Genomic DNA, 20524 nt, shown 5'->3' with positions numbered 1-20524 from the left:
ATTTTGCATCTCCTTCCAGTCGTTTCTAACCCTTTAGGAATATATAATTTGGTCGTGCCGGCCTGAGTAAGCACGACTAAAAACGGGCGAAAGACGTTGCTTGTGCTTTTAAGGCATTGATTAAGGCAGGCATCGGGCTAAAACACAAGTATAGTGTGTGCAATATGTTGTATGTGATGAATAACCGACTGTTTTTTTGTGTTTCCTCTATTGCACTTGCTTATGTCCCACACCAAAGGCATTTTCGCAAGCATTTGCGTGTAAAATTTAAACTAAGCCCTTTCGAAACTCCTCCAATCTCCGCCACCAAAGGTCGCCAGGTCACTTTGTTTTGCAGTGATCTTTTCAAATTGAGAAAATTTATGTAGGTATGAGGACTTGTAAAACAAGTCATTCTTGTTGTTTTGATGCTTTTAGTCAGACGGTAGTTAAAACAGTGAAGAAGTCAATAGTGTTGAATTACTTGAAGACCGGAGAATTTTTGTAAGTTTTGCAGACTTAATTGTATTGTACTCTCATCAATAGTAAATATTAAAAACCGGAACGCTTTAAAACGTAATGTTGAATTTTACGGATTTTTTCATTCATTAGAAAATTCATTGTTCAGAAGTTAAATTTGATAACATAAAGCCTGTCTTTCTTCCTTATTTATATGTCTATTTTCCCAGTACAAATCTTCAGATTATATTTTTAACAGGATAATTCTTTGCAACTCACCGGAATCAAAATAAAAACTATTTAGGCAATAACAATTCAAACTAAAACCATTTCATAATAATTGGTGTATTTTTTGTACAGTTTTTATTCTCTAGTCAAGATGCAGATTTTCGATTTCCATAAAACAAGACAATAACATAGGTTTTTACTTTGTTCACGTGTATTCATGACAAAAGCGGTATGATATACGTGGCAGGAAGAGCACACGCATGCAAATTTTCTTATGAAAAAGAATATGCTTGGAAATGATTTCAATACTTAGAGTTATAGGCTGATAAGTTTATTTCATAAAGGCGAAGCACCTTATTGATGAGAATTAGAAGAATCAACCTTTTGAGATAGTTTATCATTAACCAATTATCTATGCTGCATTACTACAATCTCGAATAGATTAAATGTAACTTTTATCAAATGTATAACTTTTGAAGCTTGCAAAGATTCAATCATGTGCTTTTTCCGTATACTATCTAACTAAGGCCAACGGATTATAAAAATTTGATTCTTCGTGCATCTTGTGATTCTCTTTTGACACAGATTCATCGCGCTGTAGACCTGAACTTTGTGGTTTATAATAAGTTTGTTATGTAAGTTGCAATTTACAGTGCATTGTGACGTGTGGGTACCTCCTTATTTGGAAGCTACATACGAATTAAGATTGGACTGCACCGAGGGCATTGTACTACGAGACATTTTAAAATTTTTTGATCCTGGTCAACTTCATTTACTTCTATATTAAAAAAATTATTTTGTTGTTTGGTTTTCTTTCCTAGAAAAATGATTATTTACTACAAATTCATCAATAAAACGCTGAGGATTTTTCAAAGCACGTTTCGGTATTGACGCATCTTTGTTTATGCATGCGCAATTTTGCTAAAATATGTATTAGACACGAGTTAGAGCAAATGTCCCATTTTATATATATTAATCTACGACTATGTGCAACTATATGCAAGACAGGTATTCGACATAGTTTGATGGTTCTGATCTGACGAGAATAGAAATGTTTGTAAATGTAGATCGTCCAGTATATCCTGAAAAGGACTGTTTTTGTTGTTGTTGACTCAAAAACAACAAAAACAGTCCTTCTCAGGACTATACCAACCTGGACGATCTACATTTACAAACATGTAACGATACTCCCGGGTTCAAACCATTTACTTTATTGAGAACAGAAATGGTAAAGAAATCAATATTTGTGATACCGTTAACTCAAAGATCGTCACATTGATTGTAAATTTTCCAGACTTTGTTGTATTGTTTCTTCTTCGCGTGTTTCAACACCTGTGTATAAAAATACTAGGAAAAAAGATACTGAAAAGAAATCAGACGGAAAGTTTTTAATGGATTATTTTATTCAATTTCAAGTTGTCGCATCTTGCGTTTTCTTCATATGCTAAATAATGTATTATAGCTATAAGAAGTTTACAGAATTAGAAGAATTAAGTATTGTCTTGATGCGTGACTTTCGTGACTGTGGGAGTGGGGGTTTGCAACGTGCAATTACCGACAAACACGTGGTTGACATATATATCTTGATAAATACTTTGCATGACGTTACAAAAGTAAGTCGTTCCAGACTTTTCCTGCGACTGACAAGCTCCATAAAAAGGAGCATTTTGCCTACTTTAAACAGCCTTAAAAATGGAGCGATTTGAGAAACTTAAAAAATTTTTTACTAATACGTTGGAAATCACTCCTAAATTCAATGTTGCTGAAATGGGCACTTGAATTAATTAATGAACTTACGAAACTTATCGGGGGGGGGGGATGTTAAAACATTCATTGTCGAGAACTGATTTACCTTCAATTTGCAAAATTGCCCTGTCTTTAACCTATTGTTAAAAACATTCTACACACACTCCACGTACATGTTAGTAAGATCTCTCATTTGCTTGCTCTAAACTTCCATAAATGAATTTCCTCTATTGTAATTTTGAAACTAAAGAGTGGACTAAATAAAGCTCATAATTTTGTCTTTTATAGTTAAACAGTTAACTTTGATGTTTGGCGCAAAAAAATAAGTACAATAGAGAAAAGTTTGCTGTTCACATGAAGAACACTGGAGAACTTAGATAAATTTTTGCGTGACTACTAGAAGAGATCTAGCTTTCACGGTTCCAGCAGTTATGGGGATCTTGGAAGAAGGGAATTGTTCTATGAATAATGGCGATTATGAAACGGCTATTAAACATTACAATAATTGTGTAAAAGTTGCAGGCGAGAACAGCATCAAAATGATGGCATTATTTGGTCTTGGTAATGCTTACACACTCTCTGATAAAGGGGAGGAAGCAATAAACTGCTTTAATGATTGCTTGAATCTTTCTCCTGAACTGGAAATTAAATATTTTCAACATCAAATATACCTCGGATTGGGGAGTATCCATTGTACCACTAAAAGATTGGAGGATGGTATTAAGAAATATGAAATGGTCTGTCTCTGTCATGTTGCATTGGGAGGATTGAATAAGTTGCTTGAAAATTATGAGAAATCTTTGGAGCATTATAAAAACGGATTCTCTTTTATTGATTGTGAACACCAAGAAGAAGAAGAAGAAATGCAACCTCGACAACAGAAAGAAAATCAACAAGGAAATCTACAAGAGCAAAATAAACGGCGTGAACGACCGCGACGACCAAGAAAAGTTGGTGGTATTAACGTTGGTAAAGATTTTTTGAATAACTTGAAGAACTTGTCAATTGTTACTTCAGCTGGAATTTTCAGTGGATTGTTGGCTGTTTTATGGGAATTAGCAGAATTGTTTGATAAACTTGAGCAGTATAGGGAAGCAGCAGATATTTATGAACTGTATCTGGAGATTGTCACTGAAGATGAAGATATAGAAAAACAAGAGAACGCTATGGAATATCTGATACAAATATACGAAGAAGAAGGACGTGATTTCTTAAAGGATTCAATGACAACAAGATTACAAGAATTTCGTGAGAAAAAAAAAACAAGGTAGAAAATGCACATGAATTCAGCTTAATTAAGAGACAAATTTGCTAACTAACAAATACTATAAATTTGCTAACTAACAAATACTATAAATCTCCTTTGAAATTCACGTAAAACTTATTCGCCGTGTTCAATGTTTAGCATGATTTCAATGTGCATTTTCAGTGTAATGTAATACATTAATTTCCAGCTTCTTACGAAAAGATGTCTTTGCCATCTCCCAAGAGTGACAACGACTATGACGACATTGACAAAACTCCTTCTACAGCAGTACTTGGTAAGAAATTGTATTTTGTTAGCAAACGTTTGCACGAACATCTTTACATTCCCTTTAAAAGTCAAACACAAACAATTAAGAGTCGTTTATATCATGCGTATCATTCATACGTTGGTAAAGGGTAAGATAAGAGAGTTTTAGAATTTGTCATCATCCTGTAATGCTATTTAATTGCATTGCAAACAATCAATTTGATTTATCTATTAGATGATAACAACAGTGAAGTCATTACTGGTGTTTCGCCTTCCACATCAAAACCTGGTAAGCAAAAGAATTTTTTTCACCAAGCATTTGCTGCCCAAACATTTCCATGTTTTTCAACGCTAAATACAAACAATAATTTATAACCTGATAAATTAATTTTAAAAGGTTTCGTTATATGTAGCCAACTAAAATCTTTTTATTCAAAAATAATGCAAATGTTGTGGATCAAAATCATGTGAAAATTTTAAACTTTGTAAACATAGAAATTTGATCAATATGTATAGAAAGTGAAAACTGGCTATAATGCTAAAAGTGAAATGTGAAAACCATCATGATCAACGTGTCAGTTACATGTATACGTTACACGTACACAAATGATTTTAAATAAAATATTGTTGAAAACATCATTTTAAAACATATTATTTCATTATTGATAACAAATAAAAGCCAATAATTATGTTTACGAATACATACTTTCATTTAGCGTTTAGGTGGTAGCTAGATGCCCTGATGTTAGATCTAAGTTATTCGTTTCCTTTAACTTTTTTTGTGACAAATAACTGGTTTAAGAGATATTTATGATGTGTTATGTAAAAGTGAATTATTAGTTTTACGGAAAAACTTGCAATAAAACCCACGTTGTTATTTTTCCACCCAAAAGATTACAAACCACAAAGTAAGGTAGTTCAACTCACTGTTCAACTCTCTCTTTGCAAACACACGGTATTAGCATAACCATGCATGTAATATTTGCAAGACCGAATAACATACAATAAATGGTTACGTAAATGCAGATTCTAAATAAATTATGCCTCGCTGAAAGGTTTGAGAAGGAGTGTTCTACGTCATGGGACCAACTTTATTGTATCTTTATTGGATCAAATATCCCAAAATTTTAGTCAGAGCGACATTTTTCGTCTTTTGTCCGTTTCTGGACCGACTTTTTATTCATATTTTACAAAAGCTGGGTAGTGTAACATGTGATATACACGTTTATTTTCTTTATCATGTGTTTAGATGCAGATGATAATTTGGATGAACACTTTTGGATGAACACAAGCTATTCAAAAGGTAACCTTAAAAACATTAGGTTCTTTAATTCTCCGAACTCTTTTCACCTCGACAGATGCTTTCATCTTTCATTTTTCAATCTCAATATTTCAGCATTTAAAGGGAACTGTACTGCGTATTTACATAAGATCGTTACACTAGAATATTTGCATAAGTTCGTTAAAAGTATGCAAAGCCAATGTGGTCATCAAAAAATTAAAATGCATGCCAAAAAATGTTCTTTATGAAAATGCTCTTTGTGACTTAGATATTGGATTGAGTCGTTTAAAAAATGACAAGCGTTGTTTTCAAAATGTCAGCGTTTTAACAGATTACTATTTTTAACTACTTCCGTTATAATGGTGCAAAATAATAAATTTTAAAATGTTTACTCATTCCTATACTGTCACCATTTTGCGACGGTGAGATACTCAACTGTGAATCGAATGCAAAACATAAATATAAACTTTGTGCTAGGGATTAATGATGGTTGTCTTAATGCAGAAAAGAGTGTGGAAGAAGGATACCTTTGTGAATGATTTTTTATATATCCGTGTTTATAAACCTGCAACATTCTTAATAAATCAAAGCGTTCTCAACTTTCACTGTGTTGCAACTAAAATAATTTTTTGTTCTTGCGCTTGCACACGACGATAATAAATTTTTTTTTCAAAATTGATTGTACAAACCATATGCTTGTCTACAATAACCTTAAAAATATAATGATAGCTATATATAAAAATACTTTTATTTGTTTATATGTATTACACATTATTCATGTGACGACCAATATCTTGACCAATGGATATTTTCCTCGTAATCAATACAGAAACAAACATGCAATTGTTGAAGAAAAAACCAATCAAAAATACTTTTTATAATGGAAAATTGTAATTCGTGGTTCTGTAATTTTTATATTTTCTTATATTTATAGTCGGTGTGGTATTATGTTGCGACCAAATCTTAAAATAAGCCCATACATTAACATTGTTCATAGTTCATGATAAAGAGCCCATTAAATTGTTTTGTTGTGTTATAAATAAAACAAAAAATGCTCTAGTTGCTTGTCACTATAACTATATAATATTTTAATATTATTTTATTATTTATTTTATAATGCAGAAGAGGGAAAACAACGTTTGGAAGGTTGGTATAACGAATTATTTTTAGTTTCGTAAAGGATTATGATTAATTTTTTTACTGCTCTCAATTGCTCGAGTTGGAAAATGCTGTGTAAATTTTTTCAATTCTCAGAATTTTTTAATGACTTTTAATTAAGAATGAAAAATTCTTTTCTTTGCATGCATAAAAATGTCCGTGTCTGAACGTAAAATTCAGCATGTCGTAAGCAACCATTTTAACTATTTCTTATTGTTCCCAGTTAAAATAAAGTCAGTTATTGAAGGGATCATTGCTTTGTGAACACTTGTATAGATCATTGAGTAAATTCAATTTACTTTAAGAGAATTGTCGGTCTTAACTTTTTAACATTCAGATACTAAATTTCATATTTTATGTTAATGTGAATAGGGTGTGTGTTTTATCCATTGCAGAATTGCTCAATCTAGTATAGCAGATCTAGCGTTTGTCAAAATGAATTCAGATGCTCAATTTTAAATTCAAAATATGTTCAAACCAAAACTATTGGATTTGAATTTCAACAAATTATACTTTATCAATGGACTTTCCTCTATGTATTTGAAATATATCCAAGCATGAGCTGCAGCAATTTATTTTGACGTACTCTAGATCCGCCACTGGCTTTATTGAGTTAAAGGTTGGTATAGTCATGCAATGAGCTAATCGTGGAACGTCGATTATTGCGCGTGAATTGTATGATGACCAACTCATTTCTACCGGAGTAAATGTTATTTCCATATCAAAATAAAAACATCCGTGTTTTCTCATCCAGAAAAAAACACAGCAATGTTTTATGTTATGTGATATTGCCAAAATATATAAAACTGAATTTATCAGTCCTTTTTTAATCTTTCCTGATTTGTACTTCTCCTTTAAGTTCAAGAAGTGTTGCGTCAACCATGGAAATATTGTGATAAATCATTAATACATCAGGAAAAGTTTAAAAAGATGGAGGAATATGGACGCAAACATCCAGAAAAATTTACACTGCTCAGTGAATTGCGTGTAATTTTCATGAAGGAGTTTTTGCTTGGCAAGGGAAGTGATGGAACCCGTGTTTACCTTGCCCTGGGAAACGATGGTTATGGAAAAGCAGTAAAGCGAATACACAAAGATAGCGGCAAAGACTTTGCAAATCGAGAAAAAGAAATTTTTAATAAGTTGAATGCAAAGCGTTCAAATTATGTTGTGAATTTTTGGGATTTAAAAGAGAACCTTGACGAAGAGTATTTGTACGTGATATTAGATTTGTGTGAAGAATCGTTAGAGAGTTATGTGAAATCTTCTTCTTTGCAAAATCTACTAAAAGTCGTTCCTACAATTCTTATGCAGATTTTAAAAGGTTTAGCTGATCTTCACAGTGGTCCATGTCCTATTCTTCATCGGGATTTAAGACCATCGAACGTTCTTCGAGATGTGGATGGAAATTTTTTAATCGCTGACTTTGGTATAAGTCATATGTTATCTGATGAAACTTCGACACATCTGAGCATACAGAGAGGAGCTAAAAATTGGATAGCTCCAGAGTCATATGACAAAACAGATGGATCAATTAATAAAGTTCGTTACAAAAAAGAGTCTGACATTATGGTAAGTTCTTTAAGTAGAACTAGAGGTCCAACTGCAGCTCAATGTTTTATTTGCATTTAATTAAATAATGGTATTTGGTAGTGATAATGATTTTACCTCAATTTTTTTCTTTACCTCTATCGTTTCATCTTATAGTGTAAACCTATAAATTTAAATAAAAACAAATTTATTTTTGTTAATCGCGTTACAGTTGTAATTGTATGTTCCTTATTTAGATTGTTTTTAATACATATATATGACTACAATTCAATTTGGAGAACATTTTTTAGATTTTTTTAAGCTGCACATTTATTGCTGAGTTCTGCAAATCGCAAATAATTTTAGTCTTTAAGGTTTTAGTATCCACCACTGACTGTTTATGACAATTTTTTATTGAAAATAGAATGCAGGAATGGTGGCTTATTATGTTGCAACAAAGGGAAAACATCCTTTTGGAGATGAACGGCATAGACTGGACAACATTTTGAAAGGAAACCCAGTTGGCTTGGACGAAATCGAGGATGCCACGTTCAAAGACCTTTTATCGTGGATGCTACAGTTACTACCTGAAGACAGGCCATCTGCCGATAAGGCGTTAAAGCACCCTTATCTGCAATCAGACAAAGAGAAATTTAACATGCTGTGTGATATGGGGAGCCTACTGGAGGTGAAACATTCACAAGGTCAAAATTCTCCCACTTCAGACGTTCATAAGCAGTTGTATGGTTCCAAAGAATGGATGAAGCGTATCGATGATGAAGTCGTCAAAGATTTGATCAACTTTGAAGTAAACGACAGTATAAGAACTCTAAAGTACGAGTCTACATGGGCAGGATGCTTAAGATTCATACGAAACGTTGACCAACATTGGCAAAATAATCCTCGTCCGCATCTATCCCAATATGTGAAGCAAGGCAATTATAAAAAGTATTTCCTGCAAGTTTTCCCGGAGCTTCCTCTTCTGGTGCACAAAGTCATAAGGTTGACTGACTGCAGATCCACTCCAGATCTGAAAGAACACTTTGCTAGTAAGTTAACCATTAAAATATTTATTTTTCGTCAATGATGTAGCTAATCAATCTCTAAAATCTCTAAGTGTAAAAAATGCAACTTAGTCAGTCATTTATTCCGGTTATACAGTCGAAGTGTAAATTTTCTGCGTTTGATTTGTCGCGATATGTTTGTTCATTAGTGCATCAAAGATTGTCATGAACAAGCTAACCATTTTAAAAATTTTATCTCCAGCATCCAATTTGACGGTATGAAATGGTTAAAACGCAAATATATTTTTAACATATACTAATATTGATATGGAGATAAACAAGGAGTGAGAGTTTGCAGGGACGGCGAAGCAACATTATGAAGTGCTTGGCTAAGTCTTCAATTCTACTATGGAGTTTTAAAAAACACCTCTTAACAACGACTTCTGCTCAGTCTAAATATATTTTTTGCAAATATATTTTTATAAATATATGTTTTGAATGTTCCAATATCAGCAATGTACATGGCAATGAATAATGAACATTTCCTAAGAAATTTGTCTCCACAGGAGCAATACATCCTAGTAAATATGGTTTTAATTCGGAAATTTGGCCCCCCTTACAAACTTTAACATCCATTTCAAAAATGGTGCAATTTTTTTCATAACCAAGATCACAGGTGATCTAACATAATACAAGTTATGTAGATCTATACATTTAGTCATATAATATCAAACTAATCAGAATAACTAACGCACTTTGGTTATGACGTCATGTGAATATTCACGCGTCCAATAAAGTGTGAGTAAAAAGCAAATCAAAAACTTGAATCACTTACACATTTCATACACATATTCTGCAAACGCATCCCCGCTGTGTTAAACCCTGTCCTCACTTATGCTTTTTCTGTTAAAAATTTATATTTTTTGATGCTTTTTGGCCATCCGTCCACCCTGAAAAGCTCAAAAAAGGACACGTTTTATTTTGGACAGTCAAAAAAAGGAGCTTTTTGAGAACGATGACGTCAATAACTACTTTTTCCGGCATTTTTAAAATTCGATACATATTTGGCGAGCCTTAGTGACGTGCTTTTGAGGTTGTATATTTGTTTAATCCCTATTTTGGAAGTTCATATTTTGCTTTCTTAGCTTTTATTGATAACTTATAAAAGGAGAATGTTGACTCTTGAAACATTGGTTTTTTCCAGTGGCTCAAACAACCACTATCGAATGAATAAGCCTTATGAAGGAAGGCCACGAAGATTTTGCGTTTGTCCAGGAAGAACAAGCGAGTGGTGGGATAACTTTGTATATGAAATTATGAATTACTCGCCTTGGAAGATATATTTAATGGCGCAAGATGTCACGAAAACTCTGGGCGCTTTATGTATAAGCATGCGCAGTTAATTATTTAACACACTTTAAATTCAGTAATAACTTTTAATTTCGAAAACGCATTAGTGTGGACAGATGCAGATAACACAAAAAATCTGTCAATGTTGCAAAAAGTTTCATAAATAACTTTTAAACTCTTAGAAATTTGATTTTAGTAAACACTTAACTATTTTCCGAGCTTTAAATAACGTAAATTACTACTTTTTGTGCGTTTGCAGATTGTGTTAAGAAGTGATTGAGTCATTTAAGCCTTTATGCTTTTTCATTTGTGGAATGATTTTCATGACTCATTACTTTAGTTGTACTCACTTTTTACTCGACGCTTGAATATTGACATTTTCGCCTACGCATGATAACCGGCATTGCTGAATTGCGATAATTTTTCTGATTTGTTTCTTATTAAATGTATCGATCCACATAATTTATAACATCTTAAATGGCCTGTAATTTTAGTTTTGGAAAAAATTGCACCATTTTCGTGATGAAGTTAAAGTTTTTAAAGGGGGGGGGGGATTTTCGAAGAGGGGCTAAATTTTTTTGGGAGGGGTGAAATTTCCCGTGAGATCGGGCTTACAAGAGGCCTGTACTATCTAGACATAATTTTTACTTTTTGCTCTTCTGGAATAACTAAATGTGCAAAATTTAGACTATTTATGATGTTGAAAACCATACAAGCGTAAGAAATATTATGTGATTCGCAAACTAGCCGTGGTCATGTTATACACCATTGAAAATAATGAATTTTGGCAATTCAGACAAAAGACATCAAACGGGTCACTTTATCAACAAATTAGTGAAAGATGATCAAAGAGGAAGATAAGCTCAATGAGATGAAATATGGTGCAGTCAAAGAAGTCCGAAAGCCAAATGAAGTGAAAGGGACTTTCATCACGAAATTTGCACAAAGCAAGTTTTTACAGAGCAAGTGATACTTTGTGGTATTGTATTATAAGTAAACGCACGCTTTCAGGGATGTAAGAAATTAAATGTTCTGCTGACCAAAGCGAGGTTTAGTAACGTCAAAGAATATTGAGGATGGACGTTTACGACTAAATATCCTCATTCCTATGTTTGCGGTAACACGTTAGTAAATATTTGTGTTGTAACAAAAGAAACCGAGGCGACCATATCTGTTGACCGATGCAGACCTGTATATTCGATTACCGACTGTTGGTATGAATGATTCTACCTCAACTGCTATCTCCAAATACACTTTAGCATCAGTTGACCACGTTTAAGGAATTCGTGTGCTATACTTTAAGTCAAACATAAGATCATAAAATGAATACTTTAAAAAGTTATATTTAGGGTGAATATTGGGTAGAGACGTTTCTTTAGTTTGCAAGGTTTTGTGCAATAACCAACGAGATCTTATTCTCCAGAGCATGATGGTATTACAGAGCATTTGACTAGGACAATCACAGCATTGAATCGATCAGTGATGACGATGTCTTGGCTGCTATATAAACAGACAGAAACGCAATAAATTTCACTTAAAGTTTGCACTCTGGTGTTATATATATATAGTTCAAGAAGATTGACGATGGCAATGTTCATTTTCTACTGGGAATGTTGATCTGCGATTACTTTAAAAAGATTTTCAACCAATTTGGGATAGAGAAATACAAACGCATGTACACTTGTCGAACCGTCTAAGGAAATTTTAGATTTCTCAGACGATGAAAAGATTTAGTAAAAGTCTCTTTTGCTAAATCTCCCTCTGTTTATAGGATATTTAATCACAAATATCCCTGCGTTTACTTGCAATAAAGTTGCTTCTTATTTTCATCTCAAATAATTTACCAATGTACTATATAATATCACAGGGATTGGCATTATGATTGAATGTGGACAATACCATTGAATGAAAGTAATATCCGATTAACCTCGAAGGATCTTCCGTTTTGTCTCTTGAGTAACATTTCACTGCCCGAAGTTAAGATTAGCCTTTTTGAAAAAAAATGAATACATTACCATTTAATGTATTGAATAATATACCAAAAAGCCGAGCCTATACTATTATGTTATTTGCACGTATTCGAATCTTGTGTGCGATGAATTACTTTCAGCTCAATTCCATATGTTTGATTATTTTTATCCCTTATCCCTAAATTTAATACTTTTACATAATTTTTAGAATTGCAGTTGAAAGAATGGGAGTATTTTGATCAATCAATAAAGCACAAAGAGATGTTCTTAAAATTAATTAAGTATGGACGCGACCCAGATATCAAGGTTAAATGTGTGAACGACGTACGTGTAATTTTCTCGGACGAGTTTTGCATTGGCAAAGGAAATAATGAAACCCGTGTTTATCTTGGACTGAACAAGGATGGTTATGGAAAAGCAGTAAAACGAGTACGTCGAGATAACTGTAACAAAGAAGCAGAGAACGAAATGAAAATTTTAAATGAAATCAAAACTAAGAATTCGAAATATGTTGTGAATTGTTACCACTTAGAAGAAGATACCGGAACTGAATATATCTATTTGATACTTGACCTATGTGAAGAATCGCTGGAGAGTTTTGTAAAATCTTCTACTTTGGAGGATCTTCAAAAATTTCTTCCCGAAATTCTCAAGCAAATTTTAAAAGGATTAGCTGATCTACATAGCGAACCAAATCCTATTCTTCATTGTGATTTAAAACCATCTAATGTTTTTCGAGATTCACAAGGACAATATCTGATAGCTGACTTTGGTATTAGTCGAATATTGATAAACGGCCTTAAGACACATGTAAGCGATGCTACTAAGGGAACTCAGTATTGGATGGCTCCTGAATCGTACGTTGTTGATGAAGAAACAGTTGATAAAGCACGATATAAACCTGAGTCTGATGTAATGGTGGGTGTAAAAATATAACCATTTGCAAATTACTTCCAAATTTTTTAGAAATCATTTGTTGACACTGTTATGTTTTTGTATATTTTAGAATGCAGGAATGGTGGCTTGTTATGTTGCAACCAAAGGGAAACATCCTTTTGGACCTCCAGAGTATAGACTGAAAAACTTGTTAGATGGAAACCCTGTTGGCTTAAAGAAAATCGACAATGTTCAACTTAATGACCTTCTTTCATGGATGCTACAACGTGTACCTGAACTAAGACCATCTGCCAACGAGGCGTTAAAACACCCTTATCTACAATCCTATGAGAAGAACTTTGATATGTTGTGTGATGTGGCAAACCAACCAGGGATAGAGATACCATATTTGGGTCATCCTCTTAACTCAGATGTGCATGAGCAGTTAAATGATCTGAATAATTGGATGGACCGTATTGAACCTGAAGTCTTTAGTAATTTCAATAAAAGTCAATACGACTCCTCATGGTTGGGTTGCTTAAAGTTTTTGCAAAACGTTCACCAGAATTGGCATGATAAACCAATCAAGGAAGGCAACTATAAAGAGTATTTCTTACGAGTTTTCCCAGAGCTTCCTCTGCTGGTGCATAGAATCACAAGGCATAATGATCGGAAAACAAGACCTGATCTTGAAGATCATTTTACAAGTAAGTTATAACCACTGAAATAATTCTATTATTTTCAATGATGGATTTAATTGACAACTATATGACAACAAAATTTATCATGACTACAAAACTCTCAAGAAATAATTGACAACTATAAAGAGTATTTCTTGAGAGTTTTCTCAGAGCTTCCCCTTTTTGGTCACAGAGTAAAAATTATACATAAGGGCCACTCAAATGTGCAATGCTTCCTTACGTCCGCCATCATTCCAGCAAGATACTTAAGGCTTCTCACATGTTTCCAACCACTGCAATTACATGACGTCATTTCTTCACAATGAAATCGAAAATATTTCAATATAAGAAATGATGTCGTGTCTTTAAGTGGTTGGGAACAAGAGGAAAGCCCTAAATATCTTGCTGGAATAACGGCTGCCAAAATGCGCGGCACAACATGCACGAGGACAAAAATATCAAAGACTCCGACACGAGTGACCCGTCTGTATATTCCATATTATGTGTTTTGGTGCACAGAATCATAAGGTTAAGAGAATGGAAATCAAGACCTGTTTGAAAATCAAGAAAATCAATCAAAATCAAAATCTTCAAGAACAGTTTGCGAGTGCGTTTTAATCAAAGAAATAATTCTTCAGTATGAACGAGATCGATGAATGAATGTTGCATTTTTCCCTTACAACTTTTCAGCACAGCAGTTTGTTGTTTCCACCTGTTGGCCAGGTGATTTGAACGTCAGTTTTTCGTCGGGAATCGTACAAATATACTTTTTCTCTGCTAATTTTTCTTTTTTAAGTCTGATAATTATATTTTATGTTCTAGAAATATATTAAACTATTTTAGAAAAGTTAACTATTTTATTATTTCTCATCAAAAAAGTCGGTCAAGTGAAAACTCTTGTTAAGACTTTATTATCTTGAATAGGTAAATGAATCACGAACAAATTCATGCTGTGTTATTATCAAAGGATCGATCTTAAGCTAATTTCCTTTAATTCAAATCCACTCCTTTGATTCATCGTCACTTTTTGCTGTGATGAGTTTTAATTTTTCATAGATATTCTTCATTCATAAGGTTGATAAGGTTTTCGATGTAAATATTTTTCCAATTGAGTTTTCCAGTCAGCTCTGGAAAGGATTTACGACGTCATTTTCAAAATTTTCATTGAGCACTTTTGTTTCTGCTGAGACAATGATACAAATTGCTGTTGCGTGCATTCTTCAGCTGTTCAACAGTTTTGCACTCTGATATTTAAAGTTCAAGTTTGATGTATAAAAGCATAAAATCCAATTCAACTATTCATTGAAGAACATCGGTTTACCCTGTCGTAAACAATATGTTTAGGATGGCCGATAAAAAAAAAGGAAAGCTTGATTAAGACAACGAGATAGAAAACATATTTCTACTTTAACAAAGAAGAAGTTGTGAATGACTCTAAATTTGAACTAACTCTCAAAAACTGGGCTCCAACAATTGATCTCTCGAAAGATTTTGAAAGCGAGATTCTTAAAAATTGTCTCCAGTAACAATAGTTTATGAATATCAACGATCAGTTATTAACCTCGCGCAATATCTGTATCATTTGCTTTTTGATTGCATTGGCATGAAACTCTCAGTAACTAGTGTAACAATTGTGACTAGTTTACTTGTAAATATATACTTTATTTCAATATTGAGCACTTTTTATTCGTAGTAATTTTACTCGAAATTCAACTAGCTATAATGCGTTTTGTTTTAATGTGGACAGTCAAAAAACGGAGCCTTTTGAGAACGATGATGTCAATGACTACTTTTTCTGGCATTTTTAAAATTCAATACAAATTTGAAGATTCGATGACGTGCTTTTGAGGTTATATATTTGTTTAATCCTATTTTGGAAGTAATATTTTTATTTCCTAGCTTTTATTGATAACTTATAACAGGAGAATTTTGACTCTTCGAACATTGGTTTTCCAGTGACTCACAACCACTATCGAATAAATAAGCCAATGAAAGATAAGCCAGGAGGAATTTGGATTTGTCCAGGAAAACAAGCGCGTGGTTGAATAACTTTGTATCTGAAATTATGAATTACTCGCCTGGAAGATATATTTAATGGTGCAAGATGTCACGAAAACTGCTATGCGCATGTATAAGCATGCGCAGTTTATTATTTAACACACTTTTAATTTGGTAATAACTTTTAATTTCGAAAAATTAGTGACATGCAGATAACACAAAATTCAATATTGCAAGTTTCCTAAAGCAACTTTTAAACTCGTAGAAACTTGATTTTAGTAAACACTTAACTATTTCCGAGCAAATAACGTAAATTACTACTTTTTGTGCGTTTGTATTGTGTTAAGGGGGCTTATTGGCCTTTAGTCTTGGCTTTTGATTAATGATTTCTATCATACTTTAGTTTTACTCACCTTTACTCGACTTGAATATTAACATGTTTGCCAACGCATGATAAACCGGCATTGGTTGAAGTGGATAATTTTTCTGATTTTTTGTTATTAAATGTCTACATCCACATAATTTTGTAAACATCTTTAAATTGCCTGTGATTTTAGTTTTGGAAAAATTGCACCATTGGAGATGTGCCAAAGCTTAGCTGGGGAGAAAAAATTTTCGAAGAGGACTCAAATGTATTATAAGTAAAACGCACGCTTTCAGGGATAAAAGAAATTAAATGTTCTGCTAATCAAAAGAGGGTTTAGTAACGTCAAAGAAAATTGAGGATGGATGCCGATGACTAAATATCCTCATTCCTATATTTGCGGTAACACGTTGTAAATATTTTAAAGAAAAGAAACCGAGGCGACCATATCTGTTGACCGATGCAGACTTGTATATTTGATTATCGACTATTTGTATGAATGATTCTACCTCAACTGCTATCTCCAAAGACACTTTAGCATCAGTTGACCAAGTTTAAGGATTTCGTGTGCTTTACTTTAAGTGAAACAGAAGATCATAAAATGAATGCTTTAGGAAGTGATATTTGTGGTGAATATTGGGTAGAGACGTTTCTTTAGTTTGCAAAGGCTTTTTGCAATAACTTACGAGCTCTTATTCTCCAGAGCATAATGGTATTGCAGAGCGTTTGACTAGGACAATCACAGCATTGAATCGATCAGTGATGACGCTGTTTTGTTGGCTATATAAACAGACAGAAACGCAATAAATTTCACTTTAAGCTCACATATTCTGGTGTTGTATATATAGTTCAAGAAGATCGACGATGGCAATGTTCATTTTCTGCCTAGAAGGTTGATCTGCGATTACTTTAAGAAGATTTTCAACCAATTTGGGATGGAGAAATGCAAACGCATGTACACTTGTCGAACCGTCTAAGAAAATCTTAGATTTCTCAGACGATGAAAAGATTTAGTAAAAGTCTCTTTTGCTAAATCTCCCTCGGTTTACAGGACTTTTAATGACAAATATCCCTGCGTTAGAATAAGTTACTTCTTATTTTCATCTCAAATAATTAACCAATGTACTATATAATATTACAGGGATTGGCATTATGATTGAATGTGGACAATACCATGGAATGAAAGTAATATCCAATCAAACTCGAAGGAATTTCCGATCTGTCTCTTGAGTAAAATTTCACTGCCCGAAATTAAGATTAGCATTTTTGAAAAAAAATAAATACATTACCATTTAATGTATTGAATAATATACCAAAAAGCCGAGCCTATACTATTATGTTATTCGGACGTATTCGAATCTTGTGTGCGATGAATTACTTTCAGTTCACTTCCACATGTTTGATTATTTTCATCCCTTATCCCTAAATTTAATACTTTTACATAATTTTTAGAATTGCAGTTGAAAGAATGGAAGTGTTTTGATCAATCGATAAAGCACAAAGAGATGCTCTTAAAATTAATTAAGTATGGACGCGACCCAGATATCATGGTTGAACGTTTGAACGACGTACGTGTAATTTTCTCGGACGAGTTTTGTATCGGCAAAGGAAATAATGGAACCCGTGTTTATCTTGGACTGAAAAAGGATGGTTATGGAAAAGCAGTAAAACGAGTACGTCGAGATAGCTGCATGAAAATAGCAGAGAATGAAAAGAAAATTTTGAATGAGGGAAACGCAAAGTACTCGCAATATGTTGTGAATTATTCCTACTACGAAGAAATCCTTGGAACAGAACATGTCTATTTGATACTTGATCTATGTGAAGAATCGCTGGAGAGTTTTGTAAAATCTTCTTCTTTGGTGGATCTTCAAAAATCTCTTCCCGAAATTCTCAAGCAAATTTTAAAAGGATTAGCTGATCTTCATAGAGGTCCGCGTCCAATTCTTCATCGTGATTTGAAACCTTCCAATGTTCTACGAAACGCACGAGGAAAATTTCAGATAGCATACTTTGGTATCAGTGGAGTATTGAAGGATGGCTCTAAGACATATAAAAGCAACACTTACAGGGAAACTGAATATTGGATGGCTCCTGAATCATATCGTGAAAATGATGAGTCGGTTGATAAAGCACGTTACAAAAAAGAGTCTGATGTGATGGTAGGTGTAGAAATGTAACTTTGAATAATGAAATTCAATTTTTTGGCATTTCGTTCACACTTTCACCTTTTCATTGATTTTAGAATGCAGGAATGGTGGCTTATTATGTTGCCACGAAAGGGGAGCATGCTTTTGGAACTGAAAAGAATAGACTGAAAAACTTGTTAGATGGAAACCCTGTAGGATTGGAAGAAATTGGTGATTTACAACTTAGAGATCTTCTTTCATGGATGCTGCAACATAAACCCGTAGACAGGCCATCTGCCAAAAAAGCGTTAAAACATCCATATCTGCAATCTGCTGAAGAGAACTTTGATATGCTGTGTGATATGGTGAATCAACTGGAGATAGAGATATGTGATCCTCTCAACTCAGATGTCCATAAGCAGTTAAATGATCCAGAAAATTGGATGGACCGTATCGACGGAGAAATTTTTAACAATTTCAATGACTTTGACCCTACATGGTTTGGCTGCTTAAAATTTTTACAAAACGTTCGCAAGCAGTGGCAAGATCAACCTCATCCACAACTGCCGCCAAGTGAGGGCAACTATAAAAAGTATTTCCTGCAAGTTTTTCCGGAGCTTCCTCTTCTGGTGCACAGAATCATAAGGTATATCGAAAGGAAATCCACTCCAGATCTGGAAGAACAATTTGCTAGTAAGTTAACCATTAAAATATTTCTTTTTCGTCAATGATGTAGCTACTTAATCTCTAAAATCTCTAAGTGTAAAAAATGCAACCTAGTCAGTCAGTTATTCCGGTTATACAGTCGAAGTGTAAATTTTCTGCGTTTGATTTGTCGCGATATGTTTGTTTATTAGTGCATCAAAGATTGTCATGAACAAGCTAACCATTTTAAAAATTTTATCTCCAGCATCCCCTTTGACGGTATGAAATGGTTAAAACGCAAATATATTTTTAAAATATACTAATATTGATATGGAGATAAACAATGAGTGAGTGTTTGCAGTGACGGCGAAGCAACATTATGAAGTGCGGGGCTAAGTGTTCAATTCTACTATGGAGTTTTAAAAAACACCTCTTAACAACGACTTCAGCTCAGTCTAAATATATTTTTTGCAAATATATTTTTATAAATATATGTTTTGAATGTTCCATTATCAGCAATGTACATGGCAATAAATAATGAACATTTCCTAAAAAATTTGTCTCCACAGGAGCAATACTTCCTAGTAAATATGGTTCCACTTGGGAAATTTGGCCCCCCTTACAAACTTTAACATCCATTTCAAAAATGGTGCAATTTTTTTCATAACCAAGATCACAAGTGATCTAACATAATACAAGTTATGTAGATCTATACATTTAGTAACATAATATCAAACTAATCAGAATAACTAACGCACTTTGGTTATGACGTCATGTGAATATTAACGCCAATAAAGTGTGAGTAAAAAGCAAATCAAAGACTTGAATCACTTACACATTTCATACACATATTCTCCAAACGCATCCCCGCTGTGTTAAACCCTGTCCTCACTTATGCGTTTTCTGTTAAAAATTTATATTTTTTGATGCTTTTTGGCCATCCGTCCACACTGAAACGCTCAAAAAAGGACACGCTGCCAAATGAAAACGTATAGATTTGAAAACGCTCTCAAAAATGGAGTGGATTTGAAAAATGCGTGTTTGTTTTAATGTGGACAGTCAAAAATGGAGTCTTTTGAGAACGATGACGTCAATGACTACTTTTTCTGGCATTTTAAAATTCAAAACAAATTGGCAGCCTTAGTGACGTGCTTTTGAGGTTGTATATTGTTTAATCCCTATTTTGAAGTTAATATTTTGATTTCCAGCTTTTATTAATAACTTATAAAAGAGAATTTTGACTCTTTCGAAACATTTATTTTTCCAGTGGCTCACACAACTACTATCGAATAAATAGTTTTAAGTGTATGAAAGAAGGCCAGGAAGATTTGGGTTTGTCCAGGAAAGAATGAGGAGGGATAACTTTGTGTCTGAAATTATGAATTACTCGCCATGGAAGATATTTTTAATGGCGCAGGATGTCACGAAAACTGTAGGCGCTTTATGTATAAGCATGCGCAGTTAATTATTTAACACACTTTTAATTCGGTAATACACTTTGGCATCAATTGACGAAGTTCAAGGAATTCGTGTGCTATACTTTAAGTCAAACAAAAGATCATAAAATGAATGCTTTAAGAAGTGATATTTGTGGTGAATATTAGGTAGAGACG

The 20524-nt window shown here is 33.4% G+C and overlaps 1 protein-coding gene across 2 annotated transcripts in view; it reads left to right on the top strand.

Moving 5' to 3' along the window:
* Nucleotides 1-20524, top strand: part of LOC124455575 — a 156514-nt gene that overhangs the window by 51133 nt on the left and 84857 nt on the right. For both annotated transcript variants that reach the window (XM_047006210.1, XM_047006211.1), the window contains exons 7-13: nucleotides 6330-6353; nucleotides 7225-7937; nucleotides 8320-8944; nucleotides 12428-13137; nucleotides 13226-13802; nucleotides 17590-18299; nucleotides 18383-18959. In XM_047006210.1, coding sequence (XP_046862166.1) covers nucleotides 6330-6353; nucleotides 7225-7937; nucleotides 8320-8944; nucleotides 12428-13137; nucleotides 13226-13802; nucleotides 17590-18299; nucleotides 18383-18959 — 3936 coding nt within the window. The remainder of the gene's footprint in view (nucleotides 1-6329; nucleotides 6354-7224; nucleotides 7938-8319; nucleotides 8945-12427; nucleotides 13138-13225; nucleotides 13803-17589; nucleotides 18300-18382; nucleotides 18960-20524) is intronic.

The sequence above is a fragment of the Xenia sp. Carnegie-2017 genome, unplaced genomic scaffold (genome assembly GCF_021976095.1).
Source record: "Xenia sp. Carnegie-2017 unplaced genomic scaffold, XeniaSp_v1 HiC_scaffold_4, whole genome shotgun sequence".
Lineage (NCBI taxonomy): Eukaryota > Metazoa > Cnidaria > Anthozoa > Malacalcyonacea > Xeniidae > Xenia > Xenia sp. Carnegie-2017.
Note: the sequence above shows the minus strand (reverse complement) of the source record. Positions and strands in the feature narration are given on the sequence as shown.